General features: G+C 40.1%; 1 protein-coding gene across 2 annotated transcripts in view; it reads left to right on the top strand.

The window, feature by feature from the left end:
- Positions 1–19,715, top strand: part of rad18 (RAD18 E3 ubiquitin protein ligase) — a 285,072-nt gene that overhangs the window by 16,507 nt on the left and 248,850 nt on the right. For both annotated transcript variants that reach the window (XM_063067843.1, XM_063067842.1), the window contains exons 3-4: positions 11,197–11,258; positions 12,617–12,687. In XM_063067843.1, the coding sequence (XP_062923913.1) occupies positions 11,197–11,258; positions 12,617–12,687 (133 nt within the window). The remainder of the gene's footprint in view (positions 1–11,196; positions 11,259–12,616; positions 12,688–19,715) is intronic.

Raw genomic sequence — 19,715 nt, 5'->3', positions numbered from 1 at the left:
GCTTTTACTATATGTTACTGTTATTTTAGGTTTTATGTGTTATTTGGCATGATTTGGTAGGTTATTTATGGGTCTGCGAACGCTCACAAAATTTTCCCATATAAATAAATGGTAATTGCTTCTTCGCTTTACGACATTCCGGCTTACGAACCGTTTCATAGGAACGCTCTACCTTTGGATGGCGGGGGAAACCTGTAATGCTAAAACGGTCATCTCTAGACTATACAGTATAATGTTACTTAACATAGAGTCAGAAGAGTACAGCTCAGAAACAGGCTCTTTGACCCATCTAGTCCAGGGGTCCCCAACCTTTTTCGCACTGCGGACCGGTTTCATATTGGCAATATTCTTTTGGACTGGCTGACTTGGGGGGGGGGTTGGGTTGCCAACGGATGAGAGTAGCAGTCAAATACGCTGGGTTTACCAAAAGAAGACTACACTGACCATGAAGCCTTGCACGGGCACCAGTGTGCATGCGTGAGTGCGATTTTTTCCTACAAATCGTTTTTGGCGATTCTGTTCAGAGGCGGGCGGGGAGGGGGTGTTAATCATGACCGGAATATCGGTGATAAGTGGCTAATACACTCAATTTCCTTTCTAAAAGGGTTTATCTAACGAATTTAATATTAAACACACAGCGCATATTTTCCTCGCATGAATATAGTGATAAGTCAATTATCGGGGAAGACAGGGGAGCTTGAAGTAAGTGTTGAACGAACTTCCAGTAGAAGTGGTAGAGGCAGGTTCGATATTATCATTTAAAGAAAAATTGGATAGGTATATGGACAGGAAAGAAATGGAGGGTTATGGGCTGAGTGCAGGTTGGTGGGACTAGGTGAGAGTAGCGTTCGGCACAGACTAGAAGGGCAGAGATCGCCTGTTTCCGTGCTATAATTGTTATATGGTTATATAAGTCAATAGCATCATAATATTTTAAGTAACGTTTGGATATTAAACACGCAGCACATATTTTCCCTGTATGAACATATAAAATTATTGCAACACACCAATATCACTGAATCAGTGGGAGCCCTGGGCTTGTTTTCCTGCAACAACACGGTCCTATCGAAGGGTGATGGGAGACAGCGATAGTCGAACGGGGTTCCTTATGTCCAGTCTATTCTGCAATTTAGTTTTCGTTGCATTCATTGCAGAGATATGTTGGAAATGGAAGCAACGTTTCAGTGCTTTCGTGGCTATCTCAGGATTTTTAGCCTTGACCTTGATCCAGAATGCCGGCAGAGATGTTATGTCAAACATACTTTCCAGCCCGCCGTCATTTGCAAGCTCGAGGAGTTGATCTCCTTCCCGCGCTGAAATGGATGACGCGCGGGTAATGACCTCGCATGCGTAACGGCTCAACAGTGGCCGTGACAGGGCATGAGGAAAGGTGCAGCTGACTCATATCGGCAAATCATATCGATTCCTCGCGGCCCGGTAGCGCATGCTTTGCGGGTCGGTATCGGTCCGCGGCCCGATGGTTGGGGACCGCAGATCTAGTCCGTGCTGAACCATTTAAACTGCCTTCTCCCATCGACCTACACCAGGACCATAGCCCTCCATACCCCTACCATCCATGTACCTATCTAAACTTCTTTTAAATGTTGAAATCATGCACCACTTGTGCTGGCAGCTCGTTCTTCATTACCCTCTGAGTGAAGAAGTTTCCCCTCATGTGCCCCTTAACTTTTCACCTTTCACCATTAACCTATGACTTCTAGTTGTAGTCCCACCCAACCTCAGTGGGAAAAGCCTGCTTTCATTTACCCTGTGTATGCCCTCAGAACTTTGTATACCTCTATCAAATCTCCTCTTAACTTCTACGTTTCAAGAAATAAAATTCTTAACCTTTAATCTTTCCTTATAACTCAGGTCCTCCAGACCCGGCAACATCCTTGTACATTTTCTCTGTACTCGTTCAAATTTATTTACACTTTTCCTGTGGGTTGCTGACCAAAACTGTACACAATACTCCAAATGTCTTAGACCACTTTATCATAGTATCCCATCTCATGTTCTCAATACTTTGATTTATGAAGGTCAGTATGCCAAAAACTTTGACCCTATCTATCTGTAATGCCACTTTCAATGAATTATGGACCTGTATTCCCAGATCCCTTTGTTTTACATACTCCTCTGTGCCCTACTGTTCACTGTGTAAGACCTACCCTGGCTGGTACTACTGAAGTGCAAATCCTCACATTTGTCTGCATTAAATTCCATCTGCCATTTTTAGCCCATTTTCCCAGCTGGTCCGGATCCCGCTGCAGGCCATGATAGCCTTCCTCACTATTCACTACAGCCCCAATCTTGGTGCCATCCGCTAATTTGCTGATCCAGTTAACCATATTATCATCTAGATTGCTGACATCGATGATAAACAACATTGCACCCAGCACCGATCCCTGTGGCACTTCACTAGTCACAGGCCTCTGGTCAGAGAGGCGACCATTTACTACACCTCTCTGGCTTCTCCCATAAAGCCAATGTTTAATCCAATTTACTACCTTATCTTGAATGCCGAGTGACTGAACCTTCTTGACTAGTCCCCTATGCGGGACCTTGCCAAATGCCTTGCTAAAGGCCATGTAGACAATGCCTTGCCTTCATCAACTTTCCTGGTGACTTCCTTGAAAAACTCTAAAAGATTGGTTAGACATGACCTACCATACATGAAGCCAAGCCGACTATCCTAATCAGTCCATGTTTATCCAAATCCTTCAACTTAAACGGTTTAAGTATCTCTGCTAGAGCCATGGCAATTTCTGCCCTTTTCCCCCATAGGGTCTGAGAGAACACCTTGTCAGGCCATGGGGATTTATTCACCCTGATTTGCCTCATGATAGCAAATGCCGCCTCCTCTGTAAACTGTATAGGGTCCATAAAGTTGATGCTCCTTTGCCTCACTTCTGTAGATTGTGTCCATCTGCTGCGTAAATACAGATGCAAAAAATTAATTTAAGATCTTCCCTATCTGTCTTGGCTCTACTCATGGATTACCATTGTGATCTTCCAGAGGACCAATTTTGCCCTTTGCAATCCTTTTGCTCTCAACATATCTGTAGAACCTCTTGGGATTCTTCTTCAACTTGTTTGCTAGGGCAACCTCACACCTTCTTTAAGCCCTCTTGATTTTTTTTTCTTCAATGTTTGCTTGCATTTCTTGTATTTCATAAGCACCTCATTTGTTGCTTCCTGCTATGCATCTCTTTTTTTTAAACCAGGGCCTCAATGTCTCTTGAAAACCAAGGTTCCCTATACCTGTTATATTTATCTTTTATTCTGGCAGGCTCATAAGGCTTTGAATTCTCAAATTTTCACTTTTGAAAGCCTTCCACTTACCAAGTATACCTTTGCCAGAAAACAAGCTGTCCCAATCTACACATGCCAGATCCTTTCTGATACCATCAAAATTGGCCGCCTTCAATTTAAAATCTCTTACAGGAAAAAATATGTTTTTTGGATACAGCAGGACATATTTGAGACAAATATAAACCAAGTGCAATGGAAATTATTAAGAACCATGAGACTATAAATACTGGAGCATAGCTAAGAAGTTATGTAAATTATTGAAGGAGTGGAACAGTGCTACTGAATCATTACTTCTAGAGAGCATCGTAGGTCAATAAATTGATAATTACAGCAATGGTCATCAGTGTGTCAAAATGAGATCAAATAAATTGTTATGATCTACAGTTCACAGTTGTAATGACTGCAAGCCAGTCATTTATTTTATGGACTCTTGGAACTAACAGCAATTTGTGGGATACAAATAGTGCTATTTTGCTTGCTTTGTAAGTCTAACGACAGGCCTTGAGATCTCCTTTATGTTGAAGGCATTTGCAAACTAGCCTGAGATGTGGCATTTATCATAGCCTACTTCCTCATGAATTTTGCTCTGCTCACATTATTGACTTAAAAAGTTGAATTTTTTTGTAAGTACAATATGGTGCCATTATTTTGGATAAATATTTTTAAAATGTATTTTAAAAGTTTTGAATTTCTTTTCACTTTATGAAATAATCAGGCATATGTCTCAATCTGTATTTCACACTAAAGTGTATTGGAATATGAAACACCCCGGTTTCTTTGGCTGCGTAAGTCTAGGGAAGACACTCTCCAGTCCCGCCAAACTCGTGAGATTGAGACGGCTCTTCCCACCCCAAACCCCAGTTTGTGTAGATGCTGTGTAATTTGCTACCCTGTTACAAATTAGTACCGTGAAATAACAGACAGTACACTGAATATGATTAAAGGAATTATATTTACGAAACTTAACTATAGGATTAGTAAAGGATAACAAAAAGAAATGGGCCCATTCTAGTTAAACAGTTAAATGTGCACAAGTGGGAGCTCATCTTGAACTTCTCTGTCCCTCATGTGCTGGGCCCTTGGTCAACGTGAAAGCACACACCACCTTCTGAATGTTGCTCGCAATCCACCTTGAACAAATGGGTCTCCCACTGGATCGTCTGCTATGACTGGTTCTCCCCAGCGTCTTCTCTCCAGCTCCCGCCGAACACAAGCCCAAGACCAATCTTGTTGTCTCTCACCAAGAAAAGCTCCCGCTAATTGGATGGCACACATTCCACATCATCCCTTATCTTCAACAATAACCCAAACTGCTCTTACAGAGCTACTAAATGAAATACCTACAGCATAACAGTAAAGGTGTGAACCAGGGCATTACAAATACATTAGGTAAAATATGTGTGTTTCTTTTCCTGGTTTTATTGCCTTTGAGGCTTTAATGTTTTGAATGCCACATCACAGCTGCTGAACAGCAGGACTCACGTTGAACTGATCAAAGGTATCAACCGCTGCCAGGAAAGAAACATTCCTTGCAACATAGGTTATGAGGTTAAAATTAAAGTAGCTCTTCACAAAGTCAATAGTTAATGTCATCACTCTGTTACTGATACTAAAATTCAGGTGAATGAATGTATTGTTGGATTCTGGTGTTTAAATCCAGGGTTCATTTAGAAGTCAGAAATGAGGCATAAAACTTTTTGCTTCAAGTTTGTTTTATTAAGAGTTGATAGAACAAAGAACAGAACAGTGCCAGGGGTCTTACTACCTGAAGAAGAGAGAATCTAAACATGGTGCCTAGCATAAAGCAGCTACTTTTATACACAAAAGATAAGGAAATTGCATAGATAACAAGAATCCAATTAGAAAATACTTCTTTAATACAGTACTGTAGTAAAATTGACCAATAAAAAAAACAACCCATTTCATGAAAGAACAATGAAGTTTTAGAATTATAGCCACTAGAGGCATACTAAACTGTTGTGTATATAAAGGCTACTTAAAGTGCAAGCAGGTAATTGATTGTTAAACTACAAGGAAAATGACAATTAACATTAAACATTCGGATCCAACAGTATTGATAGAGAAAATAAAGTGACAATGAATAAAAGATAAAGCAGTAGGCTCTAGTGTAATCACAAACACAAGAAAATCAGCAGATGCTGGAAATCCAAAGCAACACTCGCAAAATGCTGGTGGAACTTAACAGACCAGGCAGCATCGATGGAAAAGAGTAAACAGTCGACATTTCAGGCTGTGACCCTTCATTAAGGCTGGCCATAGAGCACATATGTCCAAAGATAAGTTAGCGCGTTTTTACTCGCATATTAATCCTTTCTGTGATAGATGTTCGGGGCAGATAGCCTCTTTAACTCATATGTTTTGGTCTTGCCCTACTTTGGAAACTTTTTGGAGAGATATTTTCAATATTATTTCTAAGGTATTAAATATAGATATCTCTCCTCACCCTATTACTGCTATCTTTGGACTACCTAAAATTTCTAGTAATCTTTCCCCTTCAGCCCGTAGAATGATTGCATTTCTTACTTTAATGGCGAAAAGATGTATTTTACAACATTGGAAAGAGCTTAATGCTCCAACTACCTTTTTTTGGTTTTCTCAGACGATTTTATGTTTGAATTTGGAGAAAATTAGAAGTAACCTTTATGATTCTTCATTTAAATTTGAACAGATTTGGGGACCTTTTATTCGATATTTTCATTTAATGTAATATTTACCCTTCTTGTTTTTTTTTCACTGTTTTAATGGAGGTCTGGATTGAGGACGTGATTTTAAGTTTAACTCTGTTTGGTTTCAAGTTAGCCCATTGCTTTGCTTTGCTTTTAGTTAGCTGCACGGTGGGTTTTTTTTTGGGTTTTTTTTTCTTTTTTTCCATTGATATATATAAAATCTAGTATACTATTATGTTATCTTGGTTTCTTATGCTTAAATTACATTGTTTGTAGTATTTTCTTTTTGGTATTGTTATCTTTTGGAATTTTATTATACTTTAACATTGTATTAATGTTTATATGGCTTACCTTTTTTGTATACTTACTCAATAAAAAGATTTAAAAAGAAAGAAAGAAAGAAGGGTCTCAGCTGGAAACACCGACTGTTTGTGGTTCTGCCAGCATTTTGTGTGCCTTGCAGTGTAATCATAAAGTCATAGGAAGGTAAATTCAGCACAAAAATAATTAATAAATCACTGATGGCAATGAGTATCATAAACAGTGAAGTTTCAGTCACACCTAATGATTAATGAATTAAAAAAATACAGATACAGCATTAGTGCAAAAAACGCCCGAGTAGCAGGCATATTAGCAAACAAAATGTTTGGTGGAGAAGAGAAACTTCTATTTATCAGATACCTGTCATCACAAATTCCTCTTGGTCCACTCATTGACATCGCCCAGGTCACTAGATAGCAATGACTTACCATGTTTTGAAGAAAGATCACCAACTTGAAATGTTAACTATTTCTCACTCTACAGATGCTGCCTGTTCCGATGAGAATTTCCAGCATTTCTGTTTCTGATTTCCAGCTTATGTAGTGTTTAGTTTTTGAATAAATATATGCTGCACACTTAAAAAAAAATGCATTTCTGCTGCTTCCAAAAGATTCATTTTTGCGTTCATGTAGCATTTCCATGTCTGATTACACTTAGAAAAAAGCAACACATGTAAAACCACATGGAGAACCAGTGGATGTGGTATATTTGGATTTTCAAAAGGCTTTTGACAAGGTCCCACTCAGGAGATTAGTGTGCAAACTTAAAGCACATGGTATTGGGGGTAAGGTATTGATGTGGATAGAGAATTGGTTGGCAGACAGGAAGCAAAGAGTGGGAATAAACGGGATCTTTTCAGAATGGCAGGCAGTGACTAGTGGGGTACCGCAAGGCTCAGTGCTGGGACCCCAGCTGTTTACAATATATATTAATGTCTTAGATGAGGGAATTAATTGCAGCATCTCCAAGTTTGCGGATGACATGAAGCTGGGCGGCAGTGTTAGCTGTGAGGAGGATGCTAAGAGGATGCAGGGTGACTTGGATAGGTTAGGTGAGTGAGCAAATTCATGGCAGATGCAATTTAATGTGGATAAATGTGAGGTTATCCACTTTGGTGGCAAAAACAGGAAAACAGATTATTATCTGAATGGTGGCCGATTAGGAAAAGGGGAGGTGCAACGAGACCTAGGTGTCATTATACACCAGTCATTGAAAGTGGGCATGGAGGTACAGCAGGCGATGAAAAAGGCGAATGGTATGCTGGCATTCATAGCAAGAGGATTTGAGTACAGGAGCAGGGAGGTACTATTGCAGTTGTACAAAGCCTTGGTGAGACCGCACTTGGAGTATTGTGTGCAGTTTTGGTCCCCTAATCTGAGGAAAGACATCCTTACCATAGAGGGAGTACAAAGAAGGTTCACCAGATTGATTCCTGGGATGGCAGGACCTTCATATGATGAAAGACTGGATCGACTAGGCTTATACTCATTGGAATTTAGAAGATTGAGGGGGGGATCTTATTGAAACGTATAAAATCCTAAAGGGATTGGACAGGCTAGATGCAGGAAGATTGTTCCCGATGTTAGGGAAGTCCAGAACGAGGGGTCACAGTTTGAGGATAAAGGGGAAGCCTTTTAGGACCAAGATTAGGAAAAACTTCTTCACACAGAGAGTGGTGAATCTGTGGAATTCTCTGCCACAGGAAACAGTTGAGGCCAGTTCATTGGCTATATTTAAGAGGGAGTTAGATATGGCCCTTGTGGCTAAAGGGATCAGGGGGTATGGAGGGAAGGCTGGTACAGGGTTCTGAGTTGGATGATCAGCCATGATCATACTGAATGGCGGTGCAGGCTCGCAGGGCCGAATGGCCTACTCCTGTACCTATTTTTTATGTTTCTATGTTTCTAAAATACTGGAGGAACTCAGCAGGCCAGGCAGCTGGAAAAGAGTAAGAGTAAGCAGTCGACATTTTGGGCCGAGATTTCAGCAGGTCCCCTGCTGAAGGGTCTCGGCCTGTAACATCGATTGTACTCCTCTAGCATTTTGCATGTGTTGCTTGGATTTCCAGCATCTGCAGATTTTCTCTTGTTTGTGACACCTAGAAAAAGCTTTTTTTTAAATCTATAAAAGAAATATCTTATTCATATATGAATTTATTGCTCAGATAAATAGTCCCGTATTAAGTTTGGTGGCATTTCTAATACAGCCATACCAAGAGGAAGAGATTAATATAGGAGAGTTTAAAAAGAGAGGCATTGGGTGGAATCAGCAATATCAATATAGGACTGTTGGAGATGACCTTTCTGCTGATAGGTAGGAAGTCACCTACTGTATATTATGGAAAGAAACTGTGAGAAAGCCAAGTTTTAGGTGGGTGAAACTGAAAGGACCAACGGGAAAGAAGGAAAGGAAGTCTTTCAATTCAGTTTTTGACATCTCTTTTAACTTGTAACATGGTGTTAAATTTTGTTTTTCAAAGTTTCTTTAAAGCACCTTGACATTTTTACTGTGTTTAAGGTATTGTAAAAACCTACCTTGCTTGACAGCTACCAATTTGAATGTTCTCTTTTACACTACCTTTACATTTCTGCAATATTTTGTGTCAGAATTATGTTGTACCTTTTTCCTTAAGTCATAGGCTTACTGGCTATAAAATCCATCAAATATTTTAGAATCTGTGAATGCAAAAGCATCAAAGATATTCAAAATCTTGAGAATTAAATCCACATTAAACTTAATTATAAATATTCATTCAAACATAAGCATTGGTAAGTACAGCACTGGAAAACACTAAAAATGCAATTAGATACTTAAAAATAAAAAGATTATTTGAATTTAGATCATGCAATTTTAAAAATAATGTAAGTTACTCAAAGCTTATCTATCTCCCTCTCAGCTATTCCTCTGCATTGAGGTAAATGGCATAGCTGAACCAGTAGTCGGTTTAACCTAACACAAATTTCCCTGAGCAAATACTAGGAAATTGGAAGGTAGCTACCTGCTACTAAGCTCCTGAAGTAGGAGATAAAGAAAGTACTATCTGTTCAAAACATAGCTAAGTCTTTTTGGAATTGACTGTGTTTCTAAAATCAAAATCTTTTTGTAATCTGAAAACTAATTTAATCATGGTTCTAGTGCCACTTGCTTGAAGATTAGCAGATTTGGGACAATTCTTGGTGGAATCCACTGACAGCATGCCTTGAGGGGATGAATTGTGTTTCAAGGTGATAGTATCTCTGACTACATGATTGGAGTCAATTTTTAATCCAACTTTTTGTTTTTTTTTAAAACTGATATCATTCTTCTATGAGAAGAAAAAGGTAGGAGGATATGAATTCAAGAGATTCTGCAGATGCTGGAAATCTAGAACGACACATGCAAAATACTGAAGGAACTCAGTAAGTCAGGCAGCATCTATAGTCAGGAATAAACAGTTGGCATTTTGGGTTGAGACTATTAGGAGTGGAATGGAAGGGGGTAGAAGCTAGAATAAGAAGGTGGGGTGAGGTGAAGGATTAAGAAGGGAGTAGGGAGAAACTACCGGAATTTAGAGAACTCAATGTTCATGCCGTCAGATTGGCCATGGATAGATAACAGAATGGATATTGGAAGTTGAATTGAAATGGCTTGCCACTGGAGATTCTGTCTCTTGCGGAACACAGAATGAAGGTGCTTGACAAAGTGGTCCCCTCATCTGTGTCAGGGCTCACCAATGTGGAGGAGGTCACACCAGGAGCACCAGATACAATGAATGACCCCAACAGACTTGCAGGTCAGGTGTCGTCTCACCGGGAAGGAGTGTTTGGAGCCCTGAATGGTGATGAGGGAGACCGTGTTGAGGGCAAGTATAGCATTTATCATGAGTTGTATAGTATAATTATTGTATCTGGTGCTCCTGGCGAACCCTATGCTATATTGGTGGGATCGATTGGGGAACTGCTGTGTCAAGCACTTTCACTCTGTCTGCTGCAAGAGGCAGGATCTCCCAGAGATTTCCCATTTCAATTTGACTGCCCATTCCCATTCCCATTCTGACATGTCGGTCCTTGGCTTCCTTTATTGCCACGATGGAGGCCAAGCTAGGGTTGGAGGAGCAATACCTCATATCCATATATTCTGTCTGGGTAGCTTCCAACCTATTGGCGTGAACACTGACTTCTCTAACGGCTGATTATTTCATCCCCTCCCCCCCACCTACCTTTACTCCTTTCCCCTTCCCCCATCTTCTTATTGCAGCCTGTGCCCCATTCCTTTCCAGTCCTGATAAAGGGTGCTACGATAGTGTAGTGGTTAGTGCAACGCCACTACAGCTCAGTTTGTTGGAATTCGGAGTTCAATTCTGGAGTCCTCTGTAAGTCGTCTGTGTGTCCTCCCCGTGTGTTTTTCCTGGGTGCTTTGGTTTGCTCCCACAGTCCAGAGACGTACTGGGCAAGTTAATTAGTCATTGTAAATAGTTTGGTGATTAAGTTAGCATTAAGTCGAGGTTGTTGGGGATTGCTGAGCGGGATGGTTGGAAGGGCCTATTCTGCATTGTATCTCGAAAAATAAATAAATAAATAAATAAATAAAACATCCATGCTGCAAAACATTGACTGTTTATTCCCCTCCAGAGATGCTGCTTGATTTGCTCAATTCCTCCAGCATTTTGTAAATGTTGCTCTAGAAGACTGAATGTAGTGTGCTGGTAAATGTTTAGTAACAAAATAAATAACTGATTTATGACTTGTACAAAAAATGTGGATATAATTGCAGAACATTAAACCTTAAACATTGTATGAAAATACTTCATCTTATTATCCAGATTAATTCAATTTCTACTGTATTGCCTGAGAGGATTTATGTGAATTTTCAATAATTTTATCTTTTCACTTTCTAGATTGTTCACTTTGTGTACGGAAATTTTTATCATACAAGACCCAATGTCCGATATGTTGTGTGGTAAGTAAGATCTTTACTGTCCCGTTAAGGTTGAGGAGACAGCCATTCTTGAATATGCATGAGGAAGCAGAATATTGAATTTAATATTTTTCTATGTTAGTCCATGGTCAACCTGCTCTGAGAGTTTGAAAATCTTGGGATTTATATAAACATTATATGATGTGGCTGTATGTCAGATGTTATATAGCCATGACTGCAACATATTTGGCATAAATATGTCCACAGGATTTATTATGATGTATTTATGTAATGCACCTATAATAGGAATACATATTGAGAACTGAGGTCCAATCCTTTTATTCTTGAAATTGAAGGGCTGTCTGAAGTGTAAACAAATGTAATAAAAGCTGCCAAATAAACATGAAAAAAATAAACCGGAGAAAACTGCTTCCATTAATAAAAGGGCATCTTTTAAAATCAGCCTTTATTTATGGACATGGTCTTCGTGGTCTTTATTGGGGCTTTACTGCTGCAAGCTTGGTGGGTGGAGGGTGCTGAAGCTTTTTTTGCAGAAGTGGTTGGGGGTGGGGTCGTTGCTTTGCTGCTTGTGCATGGGAGGTGGCTGTAGGGGGCTTTGAGGTTCTAACATTCTATCTGTCACTTATTCTTTGGGGCACTCCTGTTTTTGTGGATGCCTGCGAAGAACAAGAATTTCAGGATGTATATTGAATACATTTCTCTGATATTAAATTGAACGATTGAGCCATTGAATTAGGAAAAAGGTGAAAGGCAGAAGATGCAAAGCAAAGGAAGTGTAAGACATTGAGAGAAGCAATCGGTAAACAATGTGTTCTGGTGTTAATAGACTGATGTATCATTTAAAGATCAAAAGTGGTAGAGAAATAAGGTGTTATGTGAGGATGAAAGAAATATCAACACTAAGGACAAAAGGAGAGCAAAAGAAAATTTATCATGAATATTGGCTGGGACTTTGTAAGATTTGATTTTCAGTGAGTGTATGCATTCAGTGTATGTAACATTTGGAGAATTTTGCATTCTATATATTATTTGTATGCTCTTATTATGATCATTTGTTAGTATTTTTTTACTATGGTAGTGGAGCTAACAGTATTGGGAAATAGGGTCGAAGGTTTGTCACCATTTGCTCTGACTAAGAAAAACGCCTGCTGTTAGATCGAATGATGTGTCTGTCTAGAGCACAGGAATGGACAATGGATTCCCAGTGAACAAACTTTTTATATGCCATCAGCATAAGCTTGATTTGCACAGGCAATGAGTTTAAGTGTTGTGATCTCGAAACAAGCTTCATCTTATCTTTAGTTTGAATAGTTATTTTCATATTGGGAGTTGGTGTCAAATCTTATAGAACTTCATCTGTATCTCCTCCTCATTCACAGACCGTGACCGAACCAGAGCTGCTGAACAACAGAGTACTGGATGAATTAGTGAAGTGTTTTCGCACAGCAAGGTATAATTATTTTTTGTTTATTCTGCCCTCACTCAAGCATTTCCCCATTTTCTTAAACTAGGCAGATAGGTAAACTTCAGTCCCGTGTAGTTGCAGTTTGAAGATGGCTTTACTATTCACCAATGCATTACAGTACGCAAGGAGCTGATGTAAAAAGACGGTACTTCTTGATGTTCTCATGAAAGGTAGATTCAAATATTAATTGAAATTCCTTTGACTTCTAAGTGTTTCTATCTACTACTGACTAAATGAAATGTACAAATGATATACAATGGCCGACCTGATGTTGAAAGCTAATTGCTTAACCATGTGATATTGAGTAATCATCAACTGTAAACTCACAATTAAGCAATGATATCTAGTAATTAGAAATAACAAACTACATTAGGTAGGACATAACATTGTTATTAAATAATTGGAATACAGGTTTCCCCTGCCATCAGAAGGTAGAGCGTTCCTATGAAACGGTTCGTAAGCCGGAATGTCGTAAAGCGAAGAAGCAGTTACCATTTATCTATATGGGACAAATTTGTGAGCGTTCGCAGACCCAAAAAATAACCTACCGAATCATGCCAAATAACACATAAAACCTAAAATAACAGTAACATATAGTAAAAGCAGGAATGATATGATAAATACACAGCCTATATAAAGTAGAAATACTTTTCTACGATCATTGCCGCACAGTTCTCCATAGCGAAAATCTCATGCAAGTGCTCTCGGCAGAAACACTCTCTCCAGTAACCTTTAAGCTATGAAGCTGCCAAATCATACCAAATAACGCATAAAAATACACAGCCTATATAAAGTAGAAATAATGTATGTACAGTGTAGTGTCACTTACCGGAATTGGGAAGACAGCGCTGAGCATACTGATGATGGTGTGTTAGGCTGAGTCGTTGGAGGTTGGGGTGGTGCAGTGGATCCCAACCTCCGGGCAGCAAACTGATACCGATCCGCGGAGAATGCAGGGGTAGCCGGGACGCACCCAGCACATCTTTAAGAAAAAAGCCAAAATAAACAAGCTAATTAATTAGGTGCCGCCCGGCACGTAAATTTTGGCCCAGATCAGAGGCGACACAATCGGCAATCGCCTCTGATCTGGGCTGACAATTATGTGCCGGGTGGCACCTAATTAATTAGCTTGTTTGTTTCGGCTTTTTTTCTTAAAGATGTGCTGGGTGCGTCCCGGCTACCGCTGCATTCTCTGCAGCAATGTATCGGTCCGCGGCCCAGGGATTGGGGTGGTGGGACACTGGGGTGTCATCTCATCGTCGTCTGTTTCCATCAGGTCAGGCAGGTCATCTTCTTCTATGTCTGCCTGCCTCGATGTCGAAGGTCGAGGTTCGTCATCTGATGTGGAAGGCTTGGAAAATGACAGTATGCTTGACTACTTAGCCTCGCGCATTTTCCTATCATACAGTTCTTTGTAAGCACTCAAACCATTTGCAAATATGCCCTAAACCAATGTACCCTTTCAAAATTAAAGTTGTACTTTTCTGCAATCACTGAAGTGAAAAATCTCACGCAGTTGCTTCACGTTCAGTTCCTGGACGACTTCACTTTCGGTCCGTTCGCTACTGCATTCCGTTTCGATTGTTACCCTTTCCTCTTCCAATTGCATCAGCTCTTCATTTATCAGTTCTTGGTCATGGGATGCCAAAACCTCTTCAACATCATCTTCGTCAGGTTCCACAAGCCAAACTCACTTTGTCCTTACTTTTTTCGCCACGATCGAAACAGTTAATTATGTCTAGTTTTACGCTAGGTGTAACACCCTTGCAAGCTCTTTTAGGCTTTTCTGATACCTTAGAACTCAACTTGCTAATGGGCATGTGCCGGCTAGAATGCAGTTCTGGGGGAGGAGCTTGGCTGCTCAGGGCGCGCACTGCCTTTTATTGCACGCTTCCTTTTTTCGTAACAGTGAAAACACCTTCTGTTAGCGAAACAGGTATCTAATGTAGGTCTTTCGTAGCAGCGAGGTTTTGTAAAGCGAACGTTCGAAAAGCAGGGACACCTGTACAGTATGTTCTCTCATTTTGATGGCATTGGCCTGTTGTTCTTTTGATTGTATAAAGAATTTTAGAATTTTGCTTCCTTTCAGTGGATGAATATACAAATAAATGGTGGCACAGTATGTATATCTCAAGTCTATCAAAACTTAGGCACTTAGTATATCGTGGAATTTTATTCTTTTGTTTTGTTAATATTGATTTGTTGCACCGTATTTTGTGCCAGCTTTTTCACCTTTCTCTTCTGGAGTTATTGTCTAAACCTGCAGATGTATCTGCTGGTAGTTGTTCTAAATGAACTTTCGGGTGGGGACTTCCGGGGTTGAGTATGGTGTGAGTCGGTGCGTGTGAGTGTGGCTCCTGATTTTTATTGAAAATCTACCTGTTTATCTTTGCCGTATGCTCAAGATAACTGAAAATTTACCATTGTGAACAATGCGGGACATAGCTGGACATTGAAATGGCAAGTAGAATGTACCTTCGAAGTAAAACTGGGGAAAAAGATAGCGAAGCCTCAAGCAAGAAGGCTGATGTTGCAGTAATGGCGCCGTTGCACGCTGCTGGACCTGGACCCAGACCTGCGCTACCTAATGACTAGGGGAGGCTTCGTTTAGTACTTATTACTGACATGATGCAAGCGGTGCATTCTGCCCTAAAAAGAGAACTTGAAGATGCTTTATCACCAGTGAATGCTACCATGGAACAAATTATGTCTTCTTACGAGTCGCACGACGAACGCATTTGTGAGGTTGAAGACGGCCTGAATGATTACAGTGACCGACTGGTGAGCGTCGAAGTTGCCATTGCAACGTTGCAGAGCGAAAATGCATGTCTGAAGGGGAAGCTAGATGACCTCAAAAATTGGTCACGGACATCCAATTTGAGAGTGGTCGGCATCCTGAAAAATCGGAAGGTTCGGACCCTGTTAAATTTATGACCGAGTTTTTTGACGAAGTGCTGGGGACAAATTTTTTCCCAAGGCCATTCGTACTTTCGCGTGCTCACTGACTCGGACGTAAACCATCTGGTGTCTCTGGAGCCAAGCAAACAAGACCAAGAACGTTCCTGGTTTGCTTTCACTCCTTTCAAGATAAGCAACGCATCATCAATAGACGGAAGCAGGAGCTGTATTTCCGCGGACACCGGGTGTTTTTTAATGAAGATTTTAGTGCGGAGCTGGGTAGATAACGAGCAGCTTTCAAGGAGGTGAAATCCTTGCTCTACGGGAAAGAGGTCAGGTTTGGCCTCTTGTATCCTGCCCAGCTCCGGGTCATACATGAAGGTAAAAAGCATTATTTCAATACACCAGAGGCGGCCAAAGAGTTTTACCATTCGCACTGGGGAGAAGAAGAACGAGAAGAGCAATGATTTTTTGTTTAGGTGATTCATGCAGCATTGAAGGGGCCTCATGCTGAGGCAAACAGTTAATTTTCATAATCCACTTCTTTGTTCATTTTTTCCAGTTTAATTTGTGGAACGCGATCGGGTCAAACTGCTATGCTGCCGAAACTGATTAACAAAAACTTTCAACCAGTAAAATGTAAATATTTGGGATTTATATCTCGGGTGTTTAAGTTGCCTAGTGTTTTTTTTTGTTTTTAATGCTTAGCTTGACCTGTGTCATCTTTAGCCTATATGTTATATTAAAGGTAGTATAAGTAATAGGATAAATTTTAAGGAGGGGAGCCACTCTAGATTAGATTGGAAGTTGGGCTGTATGGGGAACGCCTTGGAAGTTTTTTGTTGGGTACTGCCTGCGATCATCCTCAATTGGGGAGGTAGATCTAGGTTTCGGGGGTTAATTGGGTTTTTCTGTTGTTTGTGTAAAGGGGTGGGGAGAATGTTTTGGGGGATTACCGTGGCAGTTTATTCTTTTGTGTGTTACCGATTGATCAGACTTTCTTTTCATTGTGCGTTATTGTGTGCAACTTATACCCTTGCACTGTTTTGGATTGTAGGCCCTGTGTGTCTTTTGATATGGTTAACGTGAGTGCTACTGATGGAGGCCACCCTGTGAGGTTTATTTCTTGGAATGTAAAGGGGCTCAATGGTCCGGTTAAAAGAGCTAAAGTTTTCTCTCATCTGAAACAATTAAAAGCAGATATACTATTTCTACAAGAGACACACTTAAGAGTGGAGGACCATAATAGACTTCGTAAAGCATGGATTAGTCAGGTTTTTCATTCCAGGGGGGTGGCAATATTAATCACCAAAAGAATGCAGTTCACACCATCTGATGTAATCAGTGACCCTAATGGTCGCTTTATTATAGTCTCTGGCTCTCTCAGATACCTGTTATTTTGGTAAATGTTTATGCCCCTAATTGGGCCGATGTCCAATTTGCAAATAAGATTTTGTCATTAATACCTAACCTGAATACACATAAGGTAATCTTTTCCGGAGATTTGAACTGTGCTATTGACCCATTGCTTGATAGGTCTTGCCCTAGGGGAACATTTTCTGGTATGGCAAAGGCCTTCTCGATGTTTATGCAAGAAAATGGTTATATGGATCCTTGGAGATTTTTGAATCCATCAGTTAGGCAATTCTCTTTCTTTTCTTATGTTCACCACTTCTATTCCAGGCTAGACTATTTCTTTATAGATAACTCCTTGATACCAATGATTAGACAAATTGAATACACTGCTGCAGTTATATCTGATCACTCGACCGTGAAACTGGACCTATGTTTTCCTTTAAACGTTAGAGAACAGCCTCTGTGGAGACTTAACCCCCTTTTGCTTTCTAATGAGAAACTTTGTAGTTATATATCGGCTAACATTGACACAGTCTTCAAGACTAACAAAACTGAGTCGGTAACGTACTCTTTACTTTGGGAAACTTTAAAAGCTTACTTGAGGGGTCAAATAATATCTTATGCTTCACATGCCAATAAAGAGCGTGGGAAGGAAATGCAAATGTTATTGCAATCTATTTTGGACCTGGATAGAAAATACTCTGAGGCACCCACTGCAGAATTATATAAAAGCCGGGTTGATTTGCAAGCGAAGTTTAATCTTCTATCTACAAACCTATCAGAACAATTAATTCTTAAGACACGTGGCCTCTATTATGAATATGGTGACAAGGTGAGCGGCTTATGGCTCATCAGTTGAAACGTCAAGCTGCATCACGACTTATTCCTCAGATAAGAGACACGCACCAAAACTTGACAAGCAATCCAAAAGAGATTAATAACATCTTTGCAACTTTTTATTCCTCTCTGTATGCCTCAGAGTTCCTCTCAGATAAAACAAATATGGAACTTTTTTTAGATAATTTGGAAATACCAACTCTTGAATCAGAGGAGGTGGAGAACCTAGCTCAGGCTCTTGGGCAGGAAGAGATTAATAATGCCATTATGGCTATGCAGAGCAGTAAGTCCCCAGGTCCTGATGGTTATCCAATAGAATTTTATAAGAAATTTAAGGATAAGCTCATAAGAATGGCTCCTTACCCCTTTCTCTTTCACAGGCAGCTATTTCACTACTTCTTAAAAAGGACAAGGACCTGACTCAATGTGGATCATATCGCCCCATCTCACTTTTGAATGTAGATGTGAAAATTTTGGCTAAAGTGCTTGCATGCCGTTTTAGAACGTCCGCTTCCCAAGATAATTTCAGACGATCAAACAGGTTTTATTAAAAATCGCCATTCTTTTTTTAATATCCGTCGACTGGCTGATGTGGTTTATTCACCCAGTGATTCTCCAAGTCCAGAGGTTGTTATCTCCTTGGACGCGGAGAAGGCGATTGATAGAGTGGAATGGGTATACTTGTTTAGTGTTTTGGAGAAATTTGGATTTGGCAGAATATTTGTAGCTTGGGTTAAGCTATTATACCACTCACCTTTAGCATGTATACAGACAAATTATTTTTGATCTGACTATTTCCCATTAACACGTGGCACTCGCCAAGGCTGCCCATTGTCCCCTCTTCTTTTTGCAATTGCAATTGAGCCTCTTCCTATTGCACTTAAGTCAACTACATTATTTCAGGGTGTTAGAAAAGGGGACATGGAACACCATGTATCCCTATATGCTGATGACCTCTTACTTTATGTTAGCGACCCTGTAGGTAGTAGTCCTGCTATTGTGTCATTATTAGGTCAATTTGGAGCCTTCTCTGGCTATAAACTGAACTTTCAAAAAAGCAAATGCTTTCCCATTAATAACTTGGCCCTACAGATCCGACAGGAATCTTTGCCTTTTCCTTTATGTCAAGATGGTTTTGTATACCTATGAATACATATTACTCGTTCTTTTACGTCTCTGTTTGAAGCTAACTACAGGCCTCAGGTTAGCCAAATGAAGGCTGATTTTGAGAGATAGCGCAGTTTACCCCTTACTATTAGCTGGAAGAATTCAAACAGTGAAAATGACTATACTTCCTGGATTTCTTTATTTGTTTCAGTGTTTGCCAGTTTTCTTATCTAAGTTATTTTTTAAATCAGTCGACCAAGCTATAACCTCCTTTATTTGCGAAAATAAGGTCCCAAGGGTTAATAAACACACTTTCCAAAGAGGTCGTGACGTAGGTGGAATGGGTCTTCCCAGCTTTATTCGTTATTACTGGGCATCAAACATTCAAAAAGTATTATTTTGGCTCCACCGGCCAGATATAATCTGGTGCCTGCTTGAGTCACGGTCTTGCCACTCCTCGTCTCTCCCAGCTTTGGTGTATTCTTCCTTACTATTGAAATCCTCTCAATTCACATCTAACCCGGTCGTGGTCTCCACCCTCAAAATTTTTAATCAATTTTGCTGCCACTATAAGTTCATATCAGCTTCAGTTCTGGGCCCCATTCATAAAAAACATTTATTTCCTCCCTCCACATTCGATTCAGCTTTCAGACAATGGGGTTTGAACGGTCTTAGGTGCTTTGAGGATTTGTATACCGATAACATATTTGATAGTTTTGATAACCTGCGCGGTAAGTATGGCCTTCCGCATAATCATTTTTTTAAATACCTGCAGATTCGCCACTTTGTCAAGGAAAAATTTCCCTTTTCCTGAT

The sequence above is a fragment of the Mobula hypostoma genome, chromosome 15 (assembly GCF_963921235.1).
Source record: "Mobula hypostoma chromosome 15, sMobHyp1.1, whole genome shotgun sequence".
Lineage (NCBI taxonomy): Eukaryota > Metazoa > Chordata > Chondrichthyes > Myliobatiformes > Myliobatidae > Mobula > Mobula hypostoma.
Note: the sequence above shows the minus strand (reverse complement) of the source record. Positions and strands in the feature narration are given on the sequence as shown.